Source organism: Saccoglossus kowalevskii, chromosome 6 (assembly GCF_978046115.1).
Source record: "Saccoglossus kowalevskii chromosome 6, keSacKowa6.1, whole genome shotgun sequence".
NCBI classification, from domain to species: Eukaryota; Metazoa; Hemichordata; class Enteropneusta; family Harrimaniidae; genus Saccoglossus; species Saccoglossus kowalevskii.
In genome coordinates this window covers 31,655,760-31,683,104 of record NC_140646.1, presented here as the reverse complement: position 1 = coordinate 31,683,104, position 27,345 = coordinate 31,655,760, and the positions used below count along the sequence as shown (strand labels likewise).

At 36.0% G+C, this 27,345-nt stretch overlaps 2 protein-coding genes and 1 long non-coding RNA gene across 4 annotated transcripts; 1 reads left to right on the top strand and 2 right to left on the bottom strand.

Moving 5' to 3' along the window:
* The first annotated feature begins 28 nt into the window (after positions 1-28).
* On the top strand, positions 29-6,928 carry LOC100376647 (divergent protein kinase domain 1C-like). 2 transcript variants are annotated; one of them, XM_085500373.1, is made up of 4 exons: positions 29-122; positions 1,084-1,252; positions 3,410-4,261; positions 6,268-6,928. In XM_085500373.1, exons 2-4 carry the CDS (start codon positions 1,091-1,093, stop codon positions 6,466-6,468), a joined length of 1,215 nt encoding a protein of 404 aa, XP_085356499.1. In that variant the 5' UTR covers positions 29-122; positions 1,084-1,090; the 3' UTR covers positions 6,469-6,928. The 2 variants fall into 2 exon arrangements, with proteins under 2 accessions (XP_085356499.1, XP_085356500.1); XM_085500374.1 differs by lacking the exons at positions 29-122; positions 1,084-1,252 and adding an exon at positions 2,175-2,244.
* Positions 6,869-27,299, bottom strand: LOC100376797 (DNA replication factor Cdt1-like). The gene is made up of 10 exons (XM_002741213.4): positions 26,482-27,299; positions 16,085-16,255; positions 14,644-14,855; positions 13,114-13,308; positions 12,562-12,814; positions 11,484-11,672; positions 10,819-10,965; positions 10,457-10,569; positions 8,942-9,030; positions 6,869-8,523 (listed from the first exon to the last, which is right to left on the bottom strand). The coding sequence occupies exons 1-10, from the start codon at positions 27,199-27,201 to the stop codon at positions 8,366-8,368; spliced, it is 2,247 nt and encodes a 748-aa protein (XP_002741259.2). The 5' UTR covers positions 27,202-27,299; the 3' UTR covers positions 6,869-8,365.
* LOC146742230 (uncharacterized) lies at positions 18,113-18,917 on the bottom strand. The gene is made up of 2 exons (XR_014929711.1): positions 18,753-18,917; positions 18,113-18,425 (listed from the first exon to the last, which is right to left on the bottom strand). It is a non-coding gene; the product is annotated as an uncharacterized LOC146742230 (long non-coding RNA).
* Positions 27,300-27,345: the final 46 nt, after the last annotated feature.

Below are 27,345 nucleotides of genomic sequence, written 5' to 3'. Positions count from 1 at the left end.
ATTGTTTACAAACAACAAAAGCTGTGACCTCAAATAGCACTTCCGGGTTTATGTGTGCGGGTGACAGGGAAACGAAAAGGAAACGTCAAAGATAATGCGAGATTAAGATAAGGCAGTAAACAGTATGTTTAAGCATTTGATTTATCTTTCCAATACATTACTTATGGTCATTATGATAATGCATGGAGGATCGTTAGGTATTTCTTTTTAAACTGGATAATCTATACAACTTTAATAGTCCGGTTGAGTCACGGGTTGAGTGACAGGATACTGGCCCATCGTATCAATTTTATTTTATGTGATAATTCCTTTCAAGAACGAGAATGCTATGCACATGAATTTCAGAAAAGCATGAATGATTTTTTTTATATAAAATATTTATAAATTGCAAATGATGGTTGAACCAATCACGACGCGTTAACGAATACATGGCTGCCAATCGGCCATGCGTCATTAATATAATAAGTAATAATACCAAATCGCTTCTATAACCAATAAAAGCATAGATTCCAGTTTTCCAGGGTAAATGTTTTATAAACATTCACGCCCTCATGAATGTACATAATGCTTAACTTTTTATAAGTGTATGTAAAGTGCTGCTGATCAACTACACACATTTTTTTTAACAAGGCTGAAATTTGAGAGTGAATTTGTGCTGCCACTGGATGTGTATATAATTGCTTAATTGCATTATTACTTGTTCAACTTCCCATTTCAATGTTTCACGTGCTGTATGTATCATATTTGTACATGGTTTTTTGTTGTTTTAAGTTATTCCTATGTCATAGAATTAAAGTTGCAATGTATAATATAATAGGAATAAACCATTGCCGTAATCAGATATACCACTCGATATTGCAGAATTCACTTCATATATGTTGTAAATTTTTCAAAATCTTGTGGTATACTCACTTGTGCTAGTGGTTTATTCTATATATTTTAATATTGCTTCAATTCACTCATTAATCTCAGAATCTGTGTTAATTGATTACAACATTGTAATAAATCACAAGTTAAGTTTTAAAATTTCATGCAACATGTATACAGATAACCTAGAGAGAAACCATGTGTTGTATCTTTCAGGTGGACCATGAGATCCTTACATGTGAAAACTGGACATTTCTTAAAGGCTGCACTTTTCATAAGTGTAACCATCGCAGTGGTGTATTTTCTGTATAAAGGACCAAGTAAAGTTCTTCATTTATCAGAAAAATGCTCAAACCAGGACTCTCGAAGAATGCTTCAGGATTTAGTAAGTTTTTTTCCTGACTTTTATTTTGTCCCATATGGTTACCGGTATTTGGGCTTTGGAAGCATTGTGCAATTTTTTTGCTTTGATATGGATATTTATCATGCTTTAAAATCAGGTACTACCGGTACATTGCAATAATGTGCATTTTTTAAATGAACTAAAAGTTCAATTAAAAACAATGTGACTATAAGCAAACAAGACAGTAGAAAGAGATTTGTTGTCTTTGCTAGCATAGCATTAATAAAATTTTGAGCTCTCCTCTTGCGTTGTGACAACTGCTTATGAAGTGCGCCACCAGCAACCGAATACTATAATCTTTTTTTTTTGACAAATGTTTATTGTCATTCTGTTTCTGCCTATTATAAAAGTGGCAATATCTGTTACTATTTTATCTTTTTTTACATTATACATTATATCATTGCAAATGAAACAAAATGGCCACGACAGTTGTGTCCAGGAATTCAGAGGACACCATCTATTGAAATATAGTTTTGTCAAGCAAACTTAAGAGATTATGGTACAAGTTTTCAATTTACTGAGGGCCCTACAATGTAGGTGAAATGTCAAATCTCTCTGACGGCCTCGTATTCATGATTTCTTTACCTTCCTCATCACATGAATGATTTCAAAATGACAAATACTCGACCTTAATTTATCACATCGCATTTCATGTGACGTTAACCATGTGTAGAGTCACTTTGTCTAAAACAATATTTTGGTAATATTTGGTATTCTTTATGTGGTTATGATTATACAAAAAAATGGTCAAAGTCACAGCTTTTGTCACTATAACATTTAACCTAATTAACTTATAAATTATGTTTAATATGTATGTAAACTGAGAACAGACTTCTCAAGGTAGAGTGAACCAAGTGAGTGTTGGTCACCAAATCTGGGAGAAGAATAACGTTCTGTATAAAGGACCAAGTAAAATTCTTCATTTATCAGAAAAATGCTCAAACCAGGACTCTCAAAGAATGCTTCAGGATTTAGTAAGTTTTGTTCCTGACTTTTATTTTGTCCCATATGGTTACCGGTATTTGGGCTTTGGGAGCATTGTGCAATTTTTTTGCTCTGATATGAATATTTATCATGCTTTAAAATCAGGTACTACATTGCAATAATCTGCATTTTTTAAATGAACTAAAAGTTCAATTAAAAACAATGTGACTATAAGCAAACAAGACAGTAGAAAGAGATTCGTTGTCTTTGCTAGCATAGCATTAATAACATTTTGAGCTCTTCTTTCACGTTGTGACAACTGCTTATGAAGTGCGCCACCAGCAACCAAATACTATAATCTTTTTTTTTTGACAAATGTTTATTGTCATTCTGTTTCTGCCTATTATAAAAGTGGCAATATCTGTTACTATTTTATCTTTTTTTACATTATACATTACATCATTGCAAATGAAACAAAATGGCCACGACAGTTGTGTCCAGGAATTCAGAGGACACCATCTATTGAAATATAGTTTTGTCAAGCAAACTTAAGAGATTATGGTACAAGTTTTCAATTTACTGAGGGCCCTAGGTGAAATGTCAAATCTCTCTGACGGCCTCGTATTCATGATTTCTTTACCTTCCTCATCACATGAATGATTTCAAAATGACAAATACTCGACCTTAATTTATCACATCGCATTTCATGTGATGTTAACCATGTGTAGAGTCACTTTGTCTAAAACAATATTTTGGTAATATTTGATATTCTTTATGTGGTTATAATTATACAAAAAAATTGTCAAAGTCACAGCTTTTGTCACTATAACATTTAACCTAATTAACTTATAAATTATGTTTAATATGTATGTAAACTGAGAACAGACTTCTCAAGGTAGAGTGAACCAAGTGAGTATTGGTCACCAAATCTGGGAGAAGAATAACGTTCTGAAGAGGAGCACTTAGTAGCCAAGGTGTTTATTGCTCAACTGCTAGACCTGGAACTGAGTCTAAATACTCACGAGATGTTCCATACAATGTATCAATATCATTATGCAAGTAACTAAACGTCATAGCCTCAAATCATTACAATGTATTTGTAATGTAACTTTACAGTAAATTTTTCTGCATAATAGAGTAATTTACTGTTTTTTTGCAGTATAATTTCAAACATGTGTTATGAAAACATGAAACATTAAATATACTTATTTTCAGTGCAATCTTTATGAGGCTGAAAAAGTGGATGGCAACTTATGCGACAATCTCTGTATTGACCGAACAATTCGCTACAAATCCTGTCTATACTACTCACACGGTAAAAAAGTCATCCTTGCAGAGTGGAATCAAAAGGACATTATTGTAAAATCAAAATATGAGAAAATTAATGAGTACTTCCCCATCATCTATAAGATTGAAAAAGATGACTTGATTTTCACCCAAGCACCGGATATGAATCTGGTACTTAGAATGGTACAAGATAAAGTGTCCGACAGTCTTGGGTTGAAGGAAAACATTGATCAGACTGACTTGTTGAAAAAGATGTGGACCAAAGATGTTGAGGATGTTGTTACTATGACAACAGCTGATAAAACAAGTTTGTGGATGCTACTGCAGCAAGATGAGTATCTATTTATGAAGTATTTCCAGAATAAACACATGCCACAGATTTATGGATCCTGTGGATATTTTTACGCCATGGAATATCTACCTACAGGAAATATTCTGGATCCACGGATGTTAAGCATTGAAGATAACCTGGATTCTGCTCCATGGATGAGAAGACATGCAATAGCACAGGGAATGTTGGAATTAATTTGGGATCTAGACAGATCTTTTCATCAGGTCATGCACTTGTGTGATGTAAAGGCTGAAAACTTGGGTGTGCGCAGTGATGGAACAATAGCTGCTATCGACGTTGACATAGCTTTCTTAGAAAGTCAGATGCAAGGGATTCTGAATCAACCCAATTGTACTACTCACAGTGATTGTGATTTCTTTGATTGCCTGGGAATCTGTGATTATAGAATCAAGAAATGCAGTAGTCAAAGACGAGATAATAATTTACAGGTATATATTGCCACGAATATTATATAATCTACTTGTATCTATAGGTTTACTCTAATCAATGACCCCCCCCCCTCCATATCAAACCATTGTCAAAGTGCCATGCCAACTAGCTGACAATCTTCAGTCACAGATCTTGTGCGTTAATTGTTGATAGTGCACTACTTATATTTCTCTATTTCTAATAGGCCCCCTCCTTTTTCTGTATACAGCATAATTGTTATATTTTTACTATTAAGAGGAAATCTAGATTGCTGCTAAAAATTTTCCATTTAAAGCAAGACAAATTTGAGATAACATGTTCCTTATGTAAATACTCATTTTGAAAGTGGTTAAATGAATAAATTTTCAAAAACTCTTCAGTTTAGTGTTCTTAAAATTAAATTACTTATTTTCTATGATTATTAACCAGACCGGTGTTCTTCCAAGATTTTATTAGCAAGATGCAATAAAAAACAAGCCATGCATGGCACAGTCCCTGTTAGTTATCAAATTTAAGATATATAGTTTTGTTTATAGTAATATAGCTGGAATATAACCATGTCAGGAATATGATTTTTTAACATTAAAATGATTGACATTTGTATCTAATTGTCAAACAAGTACTTGTCCTTATGAGAGATATTGCTCTGGAACAGCATTCAAAATCAGCCATTTTGAATACATGTATATATATATATAACACATGATGTATAACGAATATATAAAATTTGAATATAATCAGTCAAAGCAATTAAGAGATATGGCTCTAGAAGGCCAATCATTAAAACAAAATGGCCGCCAGTCAGCCATTTTGAATCCAATCTGAAAAATAAAATGACGTGCAAGTTTGAACGAAATCCATCCATAAATGCTTGATATTTGATGATTTTTTAGCACAAAAATGACCATTTGGCCATTTTGAATATGATCGTCAAACCAATATATCTGTTTATCTGACATGATGTATAATGAATATTTAAAATTTGAATATAATCAGTCAAAACAAGTCTGAGATATGGGTCCAGAAGCCCATTCATTAAAACAAAATGGCTGCCAGACAGCCATTTTGAATCCAATCTGAAAAATAAATTATGTGCATCAGGAACCTGTAATGTCTAATATATGTACCAAGTTTGAACGAAATTCATCCATAAATGCCAGTCGGCCATTTTGAATCTTATCTGAAAAACAAAATGATTTGCATCAAGGTCCCATAAATGTCTAATATATATACCAAGTTTGAACAAAATTCATCTGTAAACAGCCATGAAATGCTTGATTTTTAGCTAAAAATTGGCCGCCATTCGGCCATCTTGAATCAGATTGTGAAACAAATGGACGTGCATATGTATAATATCATGTATGTGTGAAGTTTGATTGTGATTGGTCCAGGCATTTCTAAGATACAGGTCTGGACGCACGCACAGACACACAGAGGTCAAAACATAAGTCACCGTTTTCGGATTGAGTCCGAACGGGGACTAAAAAATACTCTTGGTCCAGAGCGCACGTCTCTGATTGCAGTCACAAGCTTTCATTAGGAACTGCACTCGCCCACTTAACTAAATTTATTTCAGTTTCTGCAGCATTGCTTCAATTCTGCAGAATTGGCCAAAACAAATTATTGAAAGTATCGCACGATTGGGTACCACCACAGAGGTCACTCCAAAATTACAAGGTAATGCAGCCATATTCAGAGATGAGTCATGACAACTGCTTTACAACAACCAGTATTAGTGCACATTTGTTGTTGAGTTTAGAGCACTCAATTTTGCAGGTTTCATCACTTAGTCAACAGAGGGTGCTGTGCAGTGGTAAATTAAGTACCAAAAAAATAATGTTTTTGGTGGTGTGCACACTGACCATAAACGAATTTATTTTAGGCCTTACAGCGAGCATTGTGAAATGCATTGCCAGAGAGGGCACCTTAGCACAAATACCATTTGAACACGCAGGAGAAACAAAGGAATCAAATCACTGAAATGTTGACATTAAAATTAATAGTGGAACAATTGTTTCTTTTCTAGGCATTTTGTAGAAAGATATTCCTTCCTCGTCATGGATTTCCTGGATTACTGCGATACCCACCATTACACGTCGCTACAGAGCTTGAAGAACTTTTAGAAGCAGAATGTACTAAATACACCAGCACTGGAGAAAAAGCATCAGAGACACGATTCTACACGAAATTGAAATTATTGTTGGATAAATCTTTACTCAAAATGTAAAATTTACAGTGTTTTCATAAAGACTTTGGCAGGCCAATTTTTTTTTTAGTAATCATTTTGCACCTCGTTGAGAGTTCACTTAACTAGGAATGAATTATCACACTAAAAAGGGCATTTATTTTTGATGAATTTTTAAAACTAAATACAACGTTCTAGTTCTGTTATCAGTACAGTTATTTTATTTAGGATGTTGCTGTAGTTTTTTGCTCCATTCTAAAATGAGCCTCAACACTAGCAAAATGAATGAGATTGTACATGCCCTCCAAATAACTACATGTATGCATGATCTGAAGAGGGGCATATACAAATGAGATGGGAGGGGATGGATTAGATATGGGGGGGGGGGGGGGGGTTCCATGGGTTTTTGTAATAATCCGTCTAACAAAATATGCAAAAGAAATGTATTTCAACTTTTTTTTTAATAAACTCTGGATTGTTGGCATCAAAAGTTATATAAAAATAGTTGTAAATCTAAACAGTTAATACAATAGTAAAATATTAGCAATGAGCTTCCAAGTTCTCGTTCCACACATGAATAAAATGACAACACCTGCATTCACACAATTACAATGACGTGCAATATTGGACAATACACTGGGAGCGTAATGATGTGGAACTGTCGGGGATCATCAACGAGGCACATTCAAATAATTTTAGAGAATTATTTTTAGAGAATGATGGTGTTAATCCCAGCTGTGTCAAGATTGTACTCAAGTATATATCTAATAAGATAAATGTCTAACTACTTCTATAGTGCATCTTAGAGCGATATACACGCGATGTCAGGCACACAAGATGCATCATGGGAGTGCCGCCATATTGCAGGCTCTATTACACCTTAATTTTATCACCTCAGTGCGATAGCATGGATTCCCTTCCCTTTAGTTGTAAAATGTGGCATGAACAATTCATAATACATTTTTCTGAATAAAAGTTCTGAATAGTGAAACTATGGAAGGCTGACAATGTTTCACTTCTAAGTTGAGATCACCATTTTTGATGAATCTTTAAGGTCTTCGAAAAATTGTCTTTAATTATTTAAGGTTAACAAATATTGATGCAACAAATTCATTGGAATTACAATTGAGATGGTGGAACAAGAACATGGAGCTCAGAAATTACATTAAAAGGTCCAATTAAGAATTACAAAAATATTGCATTATTTGGATATTTTGATTGCATATACAAATTTGACAAACGCTGGAATTGAGTAAAATTGGTTAAACACAATTAGCTTCTAAATCTACAGAAACAATCTAAAAAGTTGTCTACAATGGAAAGTATACAATGAAACCATTGATGGTTTTTTTTTTTATGTAAAATTTATATTTCAGTCAAGATAGGAAACTAGTCACTGCTTATCTACAGATTTCAATGAAGCTCATCTGCTGCAAAACCACTTGATCCAAAACCAGAAATAACCAACCCTGTTAATTCACTTCAGTAAAGCTCTTCAATAAAATTCATCTTAAAATTACAATACAACTTACAGGCAGTGTTAAGTTGCCAATAATGATCAATAAACACTTTTCTGTGGTGACTGATCAAAACAATTACAATGTTACGACGGCCTCCTCCTGTAACCTATTTATGTCCTGCAAATTGTCAGTTTACAGAAAGTGTGTACTGAATCAAACCAATGACCAATCAGTTATGAAACAAAAATTTCCTGAGAAAAAAGCTTTCATCTAGAATCCACCAATTAGAAGATACTCGTACAATATAGCATCTGTTTATGCATTACGATTGGATGAAATACATGCATGTTAGTATGCTAATTACACACCCATATTTGGTTTTTGAATCCAGCTCAAAAAACATCAGGGAACGGTTACCAGCTGATTAAGTCAATTTTAATGTCTTGTTCATGCATGGGTGGATAATCTTCAGGTTCCAATTATTTCCTTTGTTTCACTATTTCATTAATCTTGTCTGTAATAGTATTCATATCAGTCTTTTTGTCAATCTTAACGTAGGTGGTTTTCCGGATTTTAAATATTGATAACCATTGTGGTAACACTTCAGACATCACATCCAAATGCTTTTCCATTTGAGCTGTACAGGAAAAATAATTAACAATATTAAAACATTGGATTGATTCCTCGAGAACAGCAATGTACTTGGCTCCAAAAAAATGCTGAAAGTGGGTGATCCAAAGCGACTGCAAAAGAGAAAGATTTCAACAGTCTGTAGCATTCATTATAATGCAAGACTAGTTTTTGTTAATTTAAAACTGTTGATGAAAATGATCTATTTTCTGACAAGGAAAGATCATTACACAAGTTAGAGAATGATAAGAACAATTAATCCAAAGTTTAGAGAAGTGCGGGATAAAAGGGGAGCTGTATGTGGAATATTTTACCACACTCAAACTGTTAAATAGAAGTTGTTGTTTTATGTGAATAGTCATTTCAAAATATTCTAATTACTACATCAATTAGATTCTGACTTGCAATTAAAAAAAGTAACTTACCAACAGATATACACGACTTGTAGCTTTCTACCAACTTGCTTGTGGCCGATTCAATGGGTATTGCAGCTTTCTTTTCAGCTAGAAAAAAACTTCAAAACATGTCAAGGAGGCCAACTAATAAAAGGCAAATGCTTAGGTTTAACACAATGTAAAAGTTTGTGTATGACTTGTTTTTTAACACCCAAAAGTAAAAGAATGTTAAAGCACAAGTTTCATGTAAACTATGCATTTAACATGTGTATACTACACACATGGGATCCATGTCAAGCAGTGTGCTACCTAGTGCTATTTGTACTTGTAACCCGTGTGGTATTATTATATGTACTGCGCCCTCTATTGGTGCGTATGCTCATGAATAGTAATGAGGCTATTTGACCCTTGCCCCAACTCCCGCCTGAACGAAAGTGATCCTGCCGCACATCTAGTTCACGCGCTGCCAGAAATTCTTCTTTTGTGTTATATGTGAACTTTGTTGGTCCTTGGGTGCTTTATAATCATTTCAGGTATGTACTGATCTTGTACATTTCAGAGTTTTAGATTGATGAGTAATATTTTACTGTAATTTTGATTTTTTTGTATTCAACGGTGCAGCAAACCTGTGTGTATTGCATCATGGCTATTTGTATTTTGAACATTTTGACGAGTTTACAAATTGTTTACCTATTGACTTCACTGAGTATTAATGACTATTATAGATCTGAGAATTTGAGAGTTGACTGGAATTTTTGTCTGTTACGCCGTTTATGTATATTGTAATATTTAGCGAAGTTTATGTAGGCTATTCAGCTCGTTGCCACTACAACCCGTGTGTTGGTGCGGTTAGAAATAAATGCTAGTTAGTGTCGTTAAACACGCACTATTTACTGTTCAGAAAATACCGCAAAGATGTATAAATGGAATTGTTTATGTCGGTGACTAACTGACTGAATGTTATTTCAATTTTATTACCTAAATTGTTCTCTATATGCATTTGTTGTATTTTAAACATAAAAATGGTCCTTGGGTGCTTTATAATCATTTCAGTGTGGCATCAAAACAGTTCTACTGGCAAGATCTAGTTGGTGTAATTCTACCAGTGTGCATTGCAAGAGCGTATCTCAAGATCGCAGGATAAAGAGGAATTCCTACCAACTGGTGTGACGAAAGAAAACAGAACTGTAGTTAGGACTTGAGTATCATAGATTAATCTGGGTTGGCCACCCAGTTTGAACTTTATGTATGCCGGATAAGTGTACTGTATTTCCTACTATTTATTTCCAGCAATGGAATAAGAATACTGTAATAGAGTATCAATGGATGTTTACTTGAAATGGTGTATCCTTTATCATATACTTGCCTAGGTTTATGGTACTTTCAATAGTACAGTGTTAGCCGTTGTATAATAAACATTGAGTTGATTGTATTACACTGCATCCGAGCAAATTCTTTGGAACTTAAAGATAAAACCTGGGACCCGGTATTAAGACCGGTTACATACTCTTAGAGAAAAGGGGTGTCTCGCAGTAAAAAGGATACCCTCTAAGGATTCTGCAGAGCTCTGGTAATCTGGCAATCATATCAGTCTTCTTATCTTCAGCAGGATCACGAATTAAAGCAGCTTCCATCTTCGCAGCTTCCTTAGCTCTTATCTGAAAACAAAAACACAGAATCAAATAATTTTATTATTCACAATATTTAATACAACCTAATATTTGAGCAAGAAAAGAGTACTTTCAATGACAAAGTTGAGGTATATAGTAAAATTCATTATCAAGTATACCGATATGTACAAATCTTTGTACAGGTATATTGTGAAAATTTTAAGTGAAAATGTTGAGACGAGTTCAAAGGATTAAAACTTGAATTTAACCCCTCAAATTTCATTCACACTGACTTACTCTTTCTAGCAGTGATTGTGGAACACCTTTTATGGCAGTATTCTGATTCTTGGTAGTGTTAGGTGATTGCACTTTAGGGGTTGCATCTTTACTGTTCTTTCTCTCCAACTCTGATTTCTTGGCTACCTTTTCCAATGCTTCTGTCACCTACGAACAAAAATATTTTTAAAAACAGTTTTAACTATATGCATTCAATTCAGGCATCACATAGAAGGTCAAAGCCATCATTCGGGTTGTAGAATAGACATCAGTCAATTTTACAGTCCACAAACAAAATGTTTAATAAAAAAGGTTCTCCATTACTTTACAAAATGTATTGCACATAGCACAAATCAAAACAAACTATTTTCTCACAGGCATGAGCCAACTACCAAAAATATAAATGAGACTAATTTACGCACTCGTAAAATTTTCAACATTGAAATGGCTAATGGTGCACATGCACTTCTATAGTAGAAGCACTTCTAATGGAAAAATACGAAAATGACATTTGATAAAAATGCTAAGACTGAATTTACGCAATGTACATACTATCAGACATTTTACAGGGTGTAGTTTTGCAGCGTTTTATAGCCATTTTATTTGAAGTGTCAGTGTGATTTTACACTTCATATGAATTATAACCACTAATTTTCAGAATCCACCTTGATGTGGATAGTACCTACCCTTGGTGTTAGCATATCTCTGGCTTTATCAAGTACATCTTTGGCAGAAGAATATTTTTTGACATTTGGTGGTTCTGGTAATGAAGCCGGCTCAATGTCTGGTACTCTGTCTAGTGGAAATTTTGGATGCCATCTAGTTAGTTTATCTTCTGGCACTGTCAATGGTGGAATCAACTTGGACAGGAAATCCTGACAAAACACATGTTATGCATTATTTATGTTTGTTGTAATACTATTGTAGCATTCCACATTAACAGCAGAATTATATTTGGCATAACATGTATATAAATCAAGGGATACCCATAAGCACATCTATTTGTTTCAGGAATTCAAAATGGCAGTTACTTTGAAACCTATCTGAAAAACAGGTTATCTTAAGGCAGGGGAAGTTGTTGCCTGCACATGCGTCAGATGGCCATAGCGTATCATTGTTTACAAACGAGCTCTACCCATGAGCCTTTGCATTTTTAGCACGCGTTACCATTGCTTGGGACAAGATTCCGGCATGCGTCGAACTTTAATATTCACCAATATACCACATTCAAATTACATCAATCCAATGGATGATGGAACATTGTTAGCACTAAAATGTCAGTCATTAGGCCATCTTGAATAGGATCAATGAAGCAAGTTGACATGTACTTGATGTACATCATCAAGTGTGAACAAGGTAATGCAACTGCCAGATAATAAACAAGCAGCCTGTCGGTGAGATAGCTCCACTGTTCGCAATGCACATTTCAATTAAAGAACAATATCACAAATCAGACTTGCGTTTGTTTTTTTAACAAGTCAAAAATGTCACTTTTTACCAAAAAAGACAAAAATAATTATTAATTAATTGACGATATCACAAAATGAAGAAATCTGATAGTGGTGTACTTGAGGTACATATACACCAAGTATCAAAGCATTCAGGCTTGTACTTTTCAGGAAAAAGTCGAAAAAGTAAAACATTGACACTGACGACGCCAACTGAAAATCACTCGTATGATAAGCTCCGCTCGACAAAGTCGACAGCGGAGCTAAAAAGACTAGTCAATTAAACAGACATTCAATCTGATCCATCTACACCTACCTTGTGGTGCACTTTGACAATATCCACTAAACTATGATCAAATATATTCCTTCTCTGTATTAATTTGCTAGATGTCAATTTCTGTCTTTGCTCTTGCTGATTACTTGTACTGTCGAGACTAGCGTCAATTGTCAGTTGATAGTCAGTTGACTTCACGCCATGTTTATATGTTGGAACACCTCGTTCTTGTCTGAAGGTATATGCATACGGGTATACAGTTTTTATCTGACCAAGGTTTTTCAATTCAAAAGTTCTGCAGAAAAAAAATGCAAAAACAGCAGTTAAGATTCTATTATTATTTTAGTTTTCATCAACCTACAAATCATACCAAGGTAATTAACACTATTCCATCATTGTGATTTATTCAGTGTTCCGAGAAAATTCTTGAATATGGAGACTATTTTACTTATGAAGGGGATGTTAATTATTCAAATTCATATCAATTTACAATGAGTGCAGAACATTTACACACATTTTCACTTCCTTACCACAACCTCCAACATTTTTACTATGGATCATTTGCTTCACAATGGTGGTACCCTCGGTACATACCTTCTTATCATTTCCTGGACTGCTTCTTTAAGTTTTGTAAATGTACACGTTTCCGTCCTATTCTGTAAGATGCCAACAATAGTATCAACACTCCTAAACATCTCTGACAGTATCTTGTACTTGTAAGGCAGATTCAAAGATGGCGGCACTGGTGTTGCTAAGGAGTGGTACTTTTGATAGGCCGGCATTTCATCACTGGAGGAAGGAGAAAAAACATTAAATTAAATTATGAAAAATTATTGGAGTTCATGAAACCTGCTACAGATTTGGCACACAGCTACTTCTCATTTTAAATACAGCAATACACTTAGAAGTTTTTGAATTTGGTGATAATAACATCCAAACCACTGAGTCAACAAATTCCACAACACATGTTTTCTGCGAAAGTGACTTGGAAAATGCGGCAAAAATAGGTGAAGTTATTGTCTGCCATTCTGAGCATGGGTTTTAGTCAAAATGTTGATGCACATCATTACACAAGGCATTATCATATTTTGAATAATGGCATCACCGTCATGTACAAGATGCTGATTATAAGTGTGGGTGTTTCAATACAACTACGAGTTGTGATGATCAAATTAATAATTCAAATAATTCAGCGAAAACAAATGCCACCCCCACAATAATGCAACTATTTCTTTGCATATACACAAAAGGCCCTAGTCTGTCATAAATATCATGTAATTGAATGTATTGGTCAAACATTTTACATCTATCCAAAGCCAACTCCCAGAACATAGCTGTCAACTTTTTCAATACTGTAAAATAATTAATTTTTGCTTGGAATTAATTTTCGCTATTTTTACTGAAAGAATGATTCAGCGAAAATAAAATCCAACTAATATACCTTTTTCCTATTTTTTACATTCAACTTGTCAAAAATCAGTGAAAATAAATTCCATACAAAACACCCAAAAAGTCTTTTCAGCGAAAATTAATTCCAGCTAAAATAAAGTATTTTAGAGTAATTAAGATCTTGAAATTAAGGCCTGTCCATCTAGAAAAGCAGATTTCAGCTGGGACAGATAGATGTACAAATTGCCTGTCCCATGAACAGATGAATAAAGATAACAAGACTACACTAACTGAACAAATTAGGATGGTCCTTTATTACTAATTTCCAGAATATTGCATTCTAAATTCAAGAAATAATGAGGAGCAAAGACTTAAAATTTTATTTCAAATATGATGTAATTAATTTGTAATTGGAATGGGCAGTTCTATTCACAAACCAGTCCTATAGACAGGCAACCTAAAAACTCCAAATCTACACAAGTTCGGAAATGCTGGGCAGTAAAAAGTATCCGATCGACATATTGAACGCAATATGGCAATTACTTGTCTACAATAGTACATAGAAACAAAAGACCAAGTTGACAGTTAAAATGAACACTGCGAGGATGCAACTAAGGGGGATATACATGTATAATTGAGTAAGTGAGTAAGTTTGTCCAATCCCTGAATTACAAAATATTTCTTTTAGTTTACCCAATCCATCAAAGCTGAACCACCCTTTCAGTTAATACACACCTTGCCTCTGCTGCCGACAACTCTGGTTGTGCTGCTTTAGGGGGTTGTGATAACTTCTGGGATTGTGATACTTTCGGAGACTGAGGTAATTTTGTTGTCAACTTCTTGGTCTTGTCTGCCTGCTCCTTCACTTTAGCCAAACGACTTTGTAGTTCTGCTAATTTACCAGATTTGGACAAAAGATCTTTCACTGCTGCTGGAGACATCTTTTCCTGTCAAAAATAATTACAATGTTTACAAAACAAAAGAAATAGCACATTTGTTCAATTTTGTGAAGTATCTACCACGTTTGTTTGATAACCCAACCTTGGCGATCTTTTGAAGAACAGGTCATATTTTTTGGGCAAGTGCTGATAACATTGGCCAGGAACATCTTTTGGTAATTTTTTTTTTGATTGCCATTTTAATCCATTACGGCCTAAACACAAAGCCATGACAGTAATTTGTAATAAGTACTTTGATTTTAATGAAATAATAATGCATTGACTTTAATTTCATTGGTAAATTAAAGTATGAAACTAGTTTCATTAAAAACGGCAAAATTAGTTTAGTAGCAAACTATCACTAGTGTAAACCAGTCACGCCATTTCAATAACTTACTTGTTTTCAAGTTGTTACAAATGTTTATTATTACCCAGTTGTAATCATATTTGTGTATAAAATATCAGTTATGAAATTCTTTTTATCCTAAGGAAACACTTTTGGTCGCACACAAACTCTTGATGTGAATAATATTCATCATGTTTGTTTAATACACAGATGGACCTGAAACTGCATTATTATAATCAATCAGAATGCCAAGTGGTGCCAGCCAAACATTCTGAATAAGGTTGAATGATGGATCAGTAGGATGCAACACAAAAAATTACATACATTCTGTCAATTTGCATAATTGAATGTGTTAATGACTTGTATTCATCATAAGCTAAATTGGTTCTATTGTTTATCCTAAATTAACAGTGAGGAATCCCTACTCTATAAATTCCTGGGGAGAACCCTGCACAGTTGGGTACATGAAATGTTGCCCAAACAGTCATCCTTAACTACAATCCCAACCCTGTCCCTCCCATGTGCCTCCCACTTTCAACTGTATCTGCCCTTTCTAGGAAAGGTCATATAGAATCACATTGGGAAGCTTGAGTATTAGGGATAGGGGGTTCAGGTTAGGGGACCTCAATGAACTCTTTTCACTGAACTACTCATACCATATTTTCTTCATTTGTAGTGCATGCACTTGTGTAAATGACGGAGGTACCTCCATGGTCAGATTCAAAAGATCCTGTATATACTACTGTAAAATACTTTATTTTCGCTTGGAATTAATTTACGCTGAGGGAATGATTGAGTGAAAATAAAATCCAGCGAATATACCTTTTTTCCTATATTTTACATTAAACTCATCAAAATTCAGTGAATACACAACAAAATCAGTAAATATTACCTTCAATTTGGCCACTTTCTTTTTATCTTTTAACTTCGCACTGACGACAGATGCACAGGATTCTTTGGTATTCAGTGATACCTCAGTAGACTTTGAAGTAGAAGGTTTATACTTCAGTGAAGTGCACATTTCAGATGTGGTTGTTTCCGTAACAGTTTTCTCACACTGATTCTAGAAAAAATTAAATTAGTTTTTTTAGAATTAGTTTTATTGTCTTTGATTTTTACAGTAATAATGTACATTTATATGCTGGGTAACTATGGGGTGAGAATACCGCCAAAATTAGCTTGGCGTCATTCTTAGAACATTGTTTAGTCGTTTGATCTTTATTTGGAAACTTGTTTAGTTATTATTTGGTCATTATTCGGTTATTTGGTCTTTATTAGTCCCCCGTTCGGACGTAGTCCGAAAACGGGGACTTATGTTTTGCCCTGTGTGCGTTTGTGCGTGCTTCTGTGATCACCAGTATCTCGAACATGCATGGACAGATTAAGTTCAAACTTCACTCATACATCACACATTATATGGGACATATGCACTTGCATTTTTTTCATGATCCGATTAACGATAGCCGAATAGCGGCCATTTTAAGGCCGAAAATGCATCAAAATCACATTTTCACCATTCCGGACCCGGATCTCAGTTATGCATGGACAGATTTCGTTCAAATTTGGTACATACATTAAACATAATAGGACCTTGATGCACGTTATTTTTTTTTTCCGGATCAAGTTCGAAATGGCCGACTGGCGGCCATTTTGTTTTAAAAAATTCAGTTCTGGATCCGTATCCGAGACATGTCTGGATTGATCAAGTTCAAACTTCACACACACGGTACATCATGTCACAAATATGTATGTGCATTTGTTTCATGACCCGCTTAACAATAGCTGAATGATGGCCATTTTAAGGCCGAAAATGCATCAACATCACATATTTTCACAATTCTGGAACCTGATCTCAGTCATGCATGGATGGATTTTGTTCAGATTTAGAACAATGTGTTGTACATATGCAGGTGCATTTCGGTCATGATCTGCTTTGAATGTACATGTCACTCAAATATGAACGGAACGGGGACTGTCATTGACAATGACTTGTTTAAACATTATTTTGCGCTTATTCCATTATTGTGTTTTTACTGCAGCATCGTAATGCCATTGTTTCATTATTTCAACTTTTTTTCTTAATTATTATTATTGTGTACTAAGTAATTGCTACAATATTATTTTGTCATTGTTTCATTATGTTACAATTGTGTCATTATTTAGACATTATCTTGACATTCAATTTTTATAAGATTCGGTTATTTTCACGTCCAAATGTTTTGACATTCGGTTCGCTTAACTTGCGATTACCTCAACATTCGGTTCGCTTGACTTGCGATTACCTCAACATTCTATTACCTGACCTACATTAGCTGACCCCGCTATACATGTAGTATTCAATCCATAGTCCCGGTCCGCCTCCGATAAAGCGTTGCTCATGATGGCAATGTAGCCTTTGTAAAAGTTAGCAGGAATTTCTAAATGATGGCCGTTTCATCAACATCCAGGGAACTGACTGAGGTCGTCAGAGCCTGTCGTGACGAAATATCAAATGCCGCAAAACTTGTTGTTGACACGACACGCTCCTAGCGAAATTCGCGAGAGATGATCCGACTTGATCATTAGATGATGACAAGAATGTGCTAAGAAATAATCACAAGACTCGTTTAGCGTGTCGTGAACTCTCAAAATTTGAAAGAGTAACCAATATTCTTCAAGCTGGTATTTTTTTTATAGATTTTATTTTTCATTCTTTTCGCCTGTTTTTCAGTTAAACATGTGAGCTGGCTGAAGCCTAAATCCCTTGTCTGTTTCTAATACACTAGATACGAGCCGATTATGCCCCTCCCCTCCCCTCGCTCATAGGTACCGCGTACAGTGTTCTCCCCAGAAAAATGTATCAGAGTGGTGGCTAATTTGCATATAATTTACATATCATTAGCATTTGTCTGAAGATAAAGAAAACAATGACAGGCTTGCATGGATGAAAATGTGTCTTTATTTTTTAACAAATTTATGTAGAAGATTAAATGAATCTGCTGCTGTGTGATTTCTATGTAATGTTGATTTTTCGGACTTTCATGGAAGCCCAGTGATCTGCAGCTTTTGAGAACGCCGTGATTTTCTTTGCTTCCCACTTCTATTAAATGACATGGCCTTCTTGTGCATCTCCGAGTGTGCGTGTTTATCGATAGCATATTTCGTAATAGTTATACATGGCATAGAATTCCATACCAAAGAACTATTTCTGGATGTTTTTAAGTTGAATTTTCCACATATGTGTCACAGCATTCCTAAAAGATAAGAAATAGGAGTGAATCAATACTTGTATTTAAAAAATATCGTCACGATCAACACGAAAATAAACAAATTGCCGCCATTTTGAAAAGTCGCTAAACTTAAAAATTGCCACGATAAACTTTACCCAACTATTTCAAAACACAATACTAGTATTAGTTACTTTGATAAATCGTAGCCAACAATTTTTGAACTTCCAGAAAGAAGGTCGTTTCCAAAAAAATGTTTCGACGATCGGCAAAAAATGAAGCCATACAAAAATTTACTAAACTAGGTCAAAACTCGCTTCCAAGTAAAACGCTACAAATAAATACTTTTTTTACCTTTGCCATCGGATGTTTCTCTCAGCCACGTATATTTTGTTGTCCATTGTGCATCAAATCTAGAGTTTATTTTTTTGCACTTTTCGTTGTAACATCATCTTGGACACGTTTAGTACCACTGCCGACAGGGGTACCGGTGACCGCGTTGCTGGTGGGTTTATCGCTCGCAACCAGGGGCCCAGCAGGGCGTTCTACGCGGAACCACAACGTAATATTTCTGCTGTTTGACATCGTTGCTTCTTCCAGCCAAATATGCTACTGAGAAAATACTCGCTATTACCCCAATTAAATAGGGCGAAAGTGTTTATTGTCGAAGTACGAAGCTGTATTAGTCCATTGTCTTTGCGTAATCACTGACATGTTTCCATTCACACCTGATTTGGCTCACAGTACCGGACGCTGATGACGCTGATGACGCTGACTAACAGATTCGCACGTGTATTAACAAGCTAAAACAAAGAGTAACAGGAAATGCCACAGAGTAGCGGGCAATCTCTCAGAGTAGCGGCATAAATAATGGAGTAGCGGCCCCGCTACGCTAAAACGCTTTGGGGAGAACACTGACCGCGTACAAGTTATTATAGTTCCTGGGATCCCTGTGGTCTAAGCTGTGAAGAGTGAAATTAACAATTCGTTGCTGGTGACGAGGCAGCTTGTTGGAACTCTTACCGGCATTACTAATGTATTACAATCATGCAGGACTAAAATAAAAATACAAAATAAATGCACTCAGAGGCGTCGACTATGCGCGTTGGAAATAAATATTACGCATTGTGACACAGTCTCTCACCAGCCTCTTTCACTCACGCAATATGATTATGCCATTTCCCAACGCACTTATATTTAATACATTGACGAAAAACACCACATGAAAAATGTAAATCAGGCTTGTAATTACTAGTTACTCAACTCAAACGCAATATTCATCACTGTAAAAGTGGATAAATTTGAACCAGCCAGCTCATGACCGGAGACGTCCAGTCGTCTTAGTTGATAACTCGCCAATTCACCATAAGCGTGGTGGTGAACTGTTTAGCTGATTTTTCAAAAGATCTTAAGGATATTCAATTCATCCCAACTTATTTGAATATATCCTTTCGGGAATTTGAGACATTGTTCAAAAAATCCTGTACAGAGTTATGTCTGATGTCAACTAATAATACGCAGTTATCCAGGCAGTACTAGAAATTATTGCTGATACTAATCATGTTTTGTAAGCTGGGAAGTTGGATACTTGAACGTGTAGTCCCCGGACGTGTAGTAGACGAGCATAATCGTACTCTCACATGCTTTCGTCTTAGCCTTGTCTTTTCGTTTTAACCGTCACAGTCCGCTTCATTGAATGTTTAGTTTGATAATTGATCAACATACCGACCGCGTTAGCGCCCATGCCCGGGCAAGCGCCCAACCCCCCACTTTTGCGCAATTTTTATATTTGGGGTCACATTCGGCAAAGCACCCACCCCTTCAAAATGCAACTAATTTAAAACTTGGTCTTGCGTAACGATTCTTGGTAATCGTTTTTATATGATACAGCGTGGATATCAATCGCTGTGAACAGGTTGTGAATGCGTAGAACACGGTAACCGTGCGTAAACTATGCTTCGACAATGACCTGTTTATACAAGTAAAATGCGGTAAATATTTCATGCCATATTCAGTTTACCTCTCAAAAATGGCGAGTTACTAGTTTTTTGGAAAAACCATGTCGTTTATTCGCTGAAATCAATTCTAACAGACCGTACTTCGACATCGATAATTCACTTCCGCATTGCATTACCGGAAAGTTTGCGTCAGTACAACACAGCATTCTGATTGGCAAATAATCAACTTGACCCATTAGGTCAAAGGACGCTGCTTCAGGTCAAATGCATCATGGCGGAAAGTGATTTTCATCGAGAGTTTGCGTACGATCCAACACCTTCATCAGTGGAGATAATATGACAATTTTGACTTTGACTGTGTTCCTCAATGTTTTTAATTTTGTAAATTCTGGTGGTACGTAATTAATATTGCAATAAAATGTGCATATTTTTTGTGATCATTTCTGTTTCTTCATTGTGAAAATCAATGACGACTCAACTAATTTTGTAATTTGATTTTCCCTCAAAGACGTAATCTGTCACTTGATGAATCAAATTTTTCATTTGCACTCTTTTTCGAGGGGGGGTGCTCGGGTAAGCGCCCACCCCTAAAAAAATCATGATTTTCTGAGTTTAGGCCCCTGGGCGCTTACGTGGTCGAGTACGGTATATTCATTGTGAGACTGCTGCTTTCAAGTTGTGTTAATACAAATATGATTTAAACTTGTCCCTTTCGTTGCCAACGTATTCAATATATGGAAATAGCATATGTGTGTGCGTTTGTGCGAGTGATTGGGGGAATAACTGCGAAAATTATTTCCAGCTAAAATAAAGTATTTTACTGTATATCAATTAGTCTTTGCGATCGCGAAATAAGATACTAGTAGTTGACCCTAAAGTACTCCTAACCCTAAGTCATAACATCTCGGACTACTATAGTAACATTGACATGCGTGCATCAGTGTTTTTTTATTTCATTCAAAAGATTTAGGGACACTGAAAAAACATGCAGAAAAATGTTTTCCTTGTTTATACTCCACACAAAGAGTAATTTGTCAGTCGTGGCGAGTATGTGTGACAGTTTATTACTTCTGTGTGAATATAATAAAATTATGTAATTTTTGGTACGGTATCACTCTTTTGGGAAGATATGGTGGCCCTGAAAAGGACAGTTTAGAAAATGTTGGGGGCGTCGCCCCTCCAAAATCAAGCGGGAACCCTTTGTGTCAGCAAAATTTTCCCCTCAAAATGCAGGAAATATCGTAATACGTTTTCGAGGGTCTAGATTTCAAATTTTTGCATCCCCCCGGACCCGCTAGAGGTTGTGAGCAGATCTCGCTCCGATGTAAAATTTCGTGCCGCCCTATCTGAATTACAGATGTGAACTAAAACGCACACGATCCAATACGAGTGCCAACAACGTACAACGTTGCCATAGATACGAGTAAAAATTTGTAGGGCTTAGGTGTCCTCATTGACCCAATATAAATACAGTGTTTACTCAGATGTTCGAACAAATATTGGCCGAATTAATGCTCTGTGTGCTTACTACCGTTAAAATCCTATTATAAACCACGGTTTATATTACAATGTATCAAATAAAAAATTGGGATCAACAGCTCAAGTTCGGGGTGCGGTTTATATTAGGGACATATTGCAATCACTAAATGGGCGTGGTCATTTTTTCCCCACATCACTCGCACAAAACAAACAATACACCGTACAATCTTTTGAATATAAGTGTAACTCCAATTTAGATGTCCGGGAAGAGTGATAAGCCTCACGTCACAAAAAAACTGTTCACATGAAAAAAAAATCGTATCGTGGCTACGGTAACGCAATCCGGCCATGCTTCGGCTCACAAGTGAATAACTTACTTGTTTTCGAACTGTTAAAATTGTTGATTATTACTCAGTAGTGATTATATAACAACGCACGAAAATTAAATTTGTTGAATTGTTATCAAATGCAAGTAAAATTCAACTTAGTTTCACCGTAAGCGAATTATTTCGGTCACATGTAAACGATCGATGCGACATCCGCCATGTAGTTTGAATGCACACGAGACATTACTTGACCGGATAGGTCAAGTCGCTAATTAACCAATCAAAATGCTGGATGGTGCCCACGTGTTCAAATTACCTTAGTTCATTTAAATATGTTAATGACAGGTCACCGACTTCATGGTGAACGAAACCCGGAAGCGATTTACCAATAAAGTAGTGCGATCTTTTGGCTTTGATTTCCATGGGAAAACGACGTGACTTTTTTTAAATCAAGAAATTAGTTGTTTTCGAAAGATAAACTGAGCATTGAAAAAGAATTTATCAGTTTTTCGGTGAGAACAGCTCATCGTCGAAAACTTGCGACACGCGGACGTATTCATAAGGAATATTGACACAAGTTGTCACAAGACAAAAGCAGTTCCACTGCGTGTTTGACATCCTAAACACTACTGAACAATAAAGAGGTGTGAATATTTTTAGGCACGTTGTCGAAACAAATGAATAGGATTAGGAACAATGTACCAGCTCGTTGAAACAAAGTCGGTCACGATCTTGTTGAATTGGGGGTGCGGTTAGTAATAGGTACTTTTCATGTTTTCAATTTTTGTTGAGAACTCTTTAACACTGAAGCTGAAATCAGGGGTGCGGTTACTATTAGGTATGCGGTTTATAATAGGATTTTAACGGTAGTAGTTTCCTGTAGGATTACATGCATAAAATGAAATACGGAGAAAACATGGTTATGAAATGATAATTCTAAGAAGTATACTGTCAATAAATGTGATATGAATAAACACGAACATACATTATTCGATAAAACGAATGAATCCCGCCCACACATACTGATATTTCTGGAAATTACGTAAATACATTGTGTGGTGATACTGAGCAGCAAATGTTTATAACCACAGTTTCATCTATCGACAACCTTGTGCAGCAAGCGAAATTTCACAGTTACAACTGCAACCCAGTTTAATTAGTCCATGGCGCAACTTATGAAAACCCGTTGCAAACGGGGCATGCATTTTGATGAAATTCAGCTCCCCGTCTACTAAATAGCAAATTTCTAGTCAACTACAGAATTGGGTTTTGTCAACCGTCGGAATAGGCTACTTTGGCAGCAATATATGGGGAATTTGACGGAGGAGACATTCACACTAATCGAATCAAAACAAAATTGAAACTGAAACTGCTTTGCGAGAGGAAGTAGACATTTACGAAAACCTCGAAGACAGCATAATTATGATTACCGTAAAAACTCGATTAATTCGCGGTCTCTATTAATTCGCGCACCCATTTTATTTTCGAACGCTAATTTTTAAATGTATCCTTTTAATTCGCGGCGTTCAAAAACATGTTTAAAATTGTATCCTATTAATTCGCGCGCCAGAATAAAGTGGATAACTCAGAATATATTGCATGAACATTAAAAATATACATATAATGTTATGTTATGTTATCAGTATTTGGTGTCGCCGCAATCGCAGATGATCTCCGTCATCACCGCCTTTCTGTTAGCAAGCAGTTTAGGTTCGGTAAAGATTTGATGTGAAAAAAATTATTCCTCCACGACACTACAGATGTTGGGCAAGATTATTACTTAGTCGATAAATATCCATCGGTCAGCACATCGATTACGAATTTCCGTGATGGAAAGCTTGGTACATGGCTTTTTCGTCGCTGGTCCACAGGGTTGCATCGACCATGTGTCCGCCATTATTCTATTACGTCATTTAAGTGAACCGCCCTATGGTGCGTAAATTGACATTTTTGATTGGTCGGGCGATTGACCTCGTGTCACATTTTCATTATACCGGATTCGGTAAAAAACACGGAGTTAAGCGGTCACGTCCCTTCTATAAATCTAACCTTGCACACATAATCTTGTACTGACGTGTTTTTTGTCCAAGAAATACATTCCCTTTCATTTAACCCCCAGTTAACTCTTCGCGTCCATGGTATTTGTGAGAGTTGAAAGATTCTTTGAACAAATGAACTACATTGATTTGTGTCAAGCTGGGTGGTCCGAATTAAAATATCAGTGCATGAACTCTGGATGTCATTGCCCAATGCCGCACATAATTCAAACACGTGGTTATTAGAGTTCAGTCGAAATGTACGTGAATAATGCGATCGAAGTCCGCTCCCCAGAGTTTATTATATTATAGTAAAATTTAATTTGATGTATGGTATGTTTATGTTTGCGTAATTATTACGAATGCAACGTATTATCAAGTCGGTGATACTGAAATATTCACAGACCTAATACCCCGGGTCAGTGCCCTAACAATAGTTAAAAAAAACTAATTATCATGAAAGCAATACATTACGAAGTTGAAATATTCAGAGCTGGTACAATATTGTAAACAAATTTGCGTAATTAGAAAAGCAGTGCACTAAGTAAACGACGTTGATATATTCAAGCCAGTACAGAGTTGCATACAAGTTGCGTAATTACAGTACCTTCGGATATAATTAATAACAATTTTACTAGTTTGACGCGCGGGGCACGAAAAAAAAAGGTTGCTAAGGTAACGCGCCAGTTCAGTGCGTGACTTGGGGTCAAACTTCGGTCAACACACACTTGATGTCAGCATCGCCGCGCAACAAGTTTCGCTAAAGTACTTGAAGTTCAATTGCATCCAAAAAAGAATGCCGCTGATCACTCAGTTGTCGGAGCGTGTGTTGTGTCAAGTCCATGATGCACCCCGTTTCGACTTTGGCCTGCTTTTCCTTCTTGTTCACATAAAATGCGACCTCTCACCAATGTATTAAAACACTTTGAATTTATACTTTGCATGATTATATTTGGTCAACGCGAAACATTATTTTTTCTAAACATTTTCTGAGACCGATTTTATCAACGCAGAGTTATTTTTCCAGACAAGATGGGCTTCGTAATATCTGCCATAACATCGCCCGGGCGATGCCTAGAAAAATAAAAAAAGGCAGTGCAGCCAGACTGCTACTTTGTAGCCATGTGTTCATTGTTTGTTTGTGTACAGAGTGACCTTTGCCATTTTTCACTGTTTCATTTCAAGTGTAACATGGTGCGTGGTCCTTGATGCAGTGCGTGTTCTCTGTCCAACTATACGCCATGAATGTCGCTAGCCACGAGTCTCAGAGGCACTAAAAAAACGTCCCGTAATCGAGTTCATTGGAAAACGAAACAAATCACTAATAAATTTATGAAAACAGTTCCTTTTTGAATCGATCTAAAAGTACTCGTTTAATTCGCGCACCAAAAACCAATAATTTCCGTTTTGACGCTATTAATTCGTGCACTTGAAAAAATAATTATTTTTACTACCGCGAATTAATCGAGTTTTTACGGTACTGCAGATGCAAGGCATGGCTAGCGAAAAACTCTTGTGACGCCGACGTGATTGCTATTGGCAATGAAACCCAGCTGTGTCACGATAAACTGTAATAATTCCTCCTCACTTCAGTCATCGTATTTGGAGAAGTAATATTCTCCAATCAACAGGCTCTGACTACTTCAGTCAGTTCCCTGGATGTTGGTGAAACGACCACTATTTAGAAATTATCGCTAACTTTACAAAGGCCGCATTGCCATCTTGAGCAATGCTTTATCGGAGGCGGCCCGGGACTATGGATTGAATACAACATGTATAGCAGGGTCAGCTAATGTAGGTCAGGTAATTGAATGTCGAGGTAATCGCAAGTCAAGCGAACCAAATGTTGAGGTAATCGCATGTTAAGCGAAACGAATGTCAAGACATTTGGACGTGAAATTAACCAAATCTTATAACAATTGAATGTCAAGATAATGTCTAAATAACTACACAATTGTAACATAATGAAACAATGACAAAATAATATCGTAGCAATTACACAATAATGAAATAATTAAAAAATAATGTTGAAATAATGAAACAATGGCAATACAATGCTGCAGTAAAAACACAATAATGGAATAAGCGCAAAATGTTTAAATAAAGACCAAATAACCGAATTATGACCAAATAATAACCAAACAAGTTTCCAAATAAAGACCAAACAACTAAACAATGTTCAAATAATGACACCAAGCTAATTTTGGTGGTATTCTCACCCCATAGGGTTACCCGGTATTAACAGCAAGTAGGAACTAAGTACATTCTATACTATGCATCTTACCTCGTTAGTATCTAGTTTGACTGTTGAACATTCCTCACTTCGGGGCTCTTCATTTTTCAATTTCAACTCTAATTTCTTCTTAGCAGGGGTCTGCTTTGGCGATGCTTTCTTTTTAACGCGTTTACCTTGCTCTTCTTTATTTTGATTTTCCTGTAATTCAAATGCAAACTCTGCAGGTGTAGGCGCTGTAGCTTCTTCAAAATAATCGAAGCCATCTAGAGAGTTGATTCGCGTTGCTGGTTTTCGTCTTTTTTGGGCGATCGTCGTCGTAGTTTTTTGAGTGCGCTTAGTCGGCGTGAGCGGCGGGGACAGTAGAGTATCATGGTCATCTGATATGGCAGTGGTCTCGGACGCTACTGAGTCTGTATCTGTGGTGTCACTAACTTCCAAATCGCTCGACGAATAACCTTCCGTCTCACATGCGCTACTTCGTAAACGAAGAAGAGCATGTTCAATGGGACCTACTGTTTTATTTTTCACTCTTCGGGAATACCTGGAACGGGTTTGTGGTAAAGCTTTCTTTGTTCGTGACCGAGTGGAACCAACGCTGGTTTCAGAACAGCTGCTTGCAGTGGGCGAGAGCTTGGAAATTGGTAGCAAAACACTGGGTGTATCTTCGGCTATCACAGTCGTTCTCTGAACTTTGCGCCTCTTAGTTGGTTGAAGATCACCAGTTCTTTTACGGGAACCATAATATTCGGTCACTCTGCACTGAGCCATGTTGTGCTTGTCAAGCTACTGAACTGAATTTAAAAATCTTTACACAACTTTCCTTTCCCGCGAAAGATGTTCACGTGACCACGCTAAAAGATAGACCTATGACCCAAATTTAAAAGGTCGTTTATTTGTTTATTTTTGTCTGGT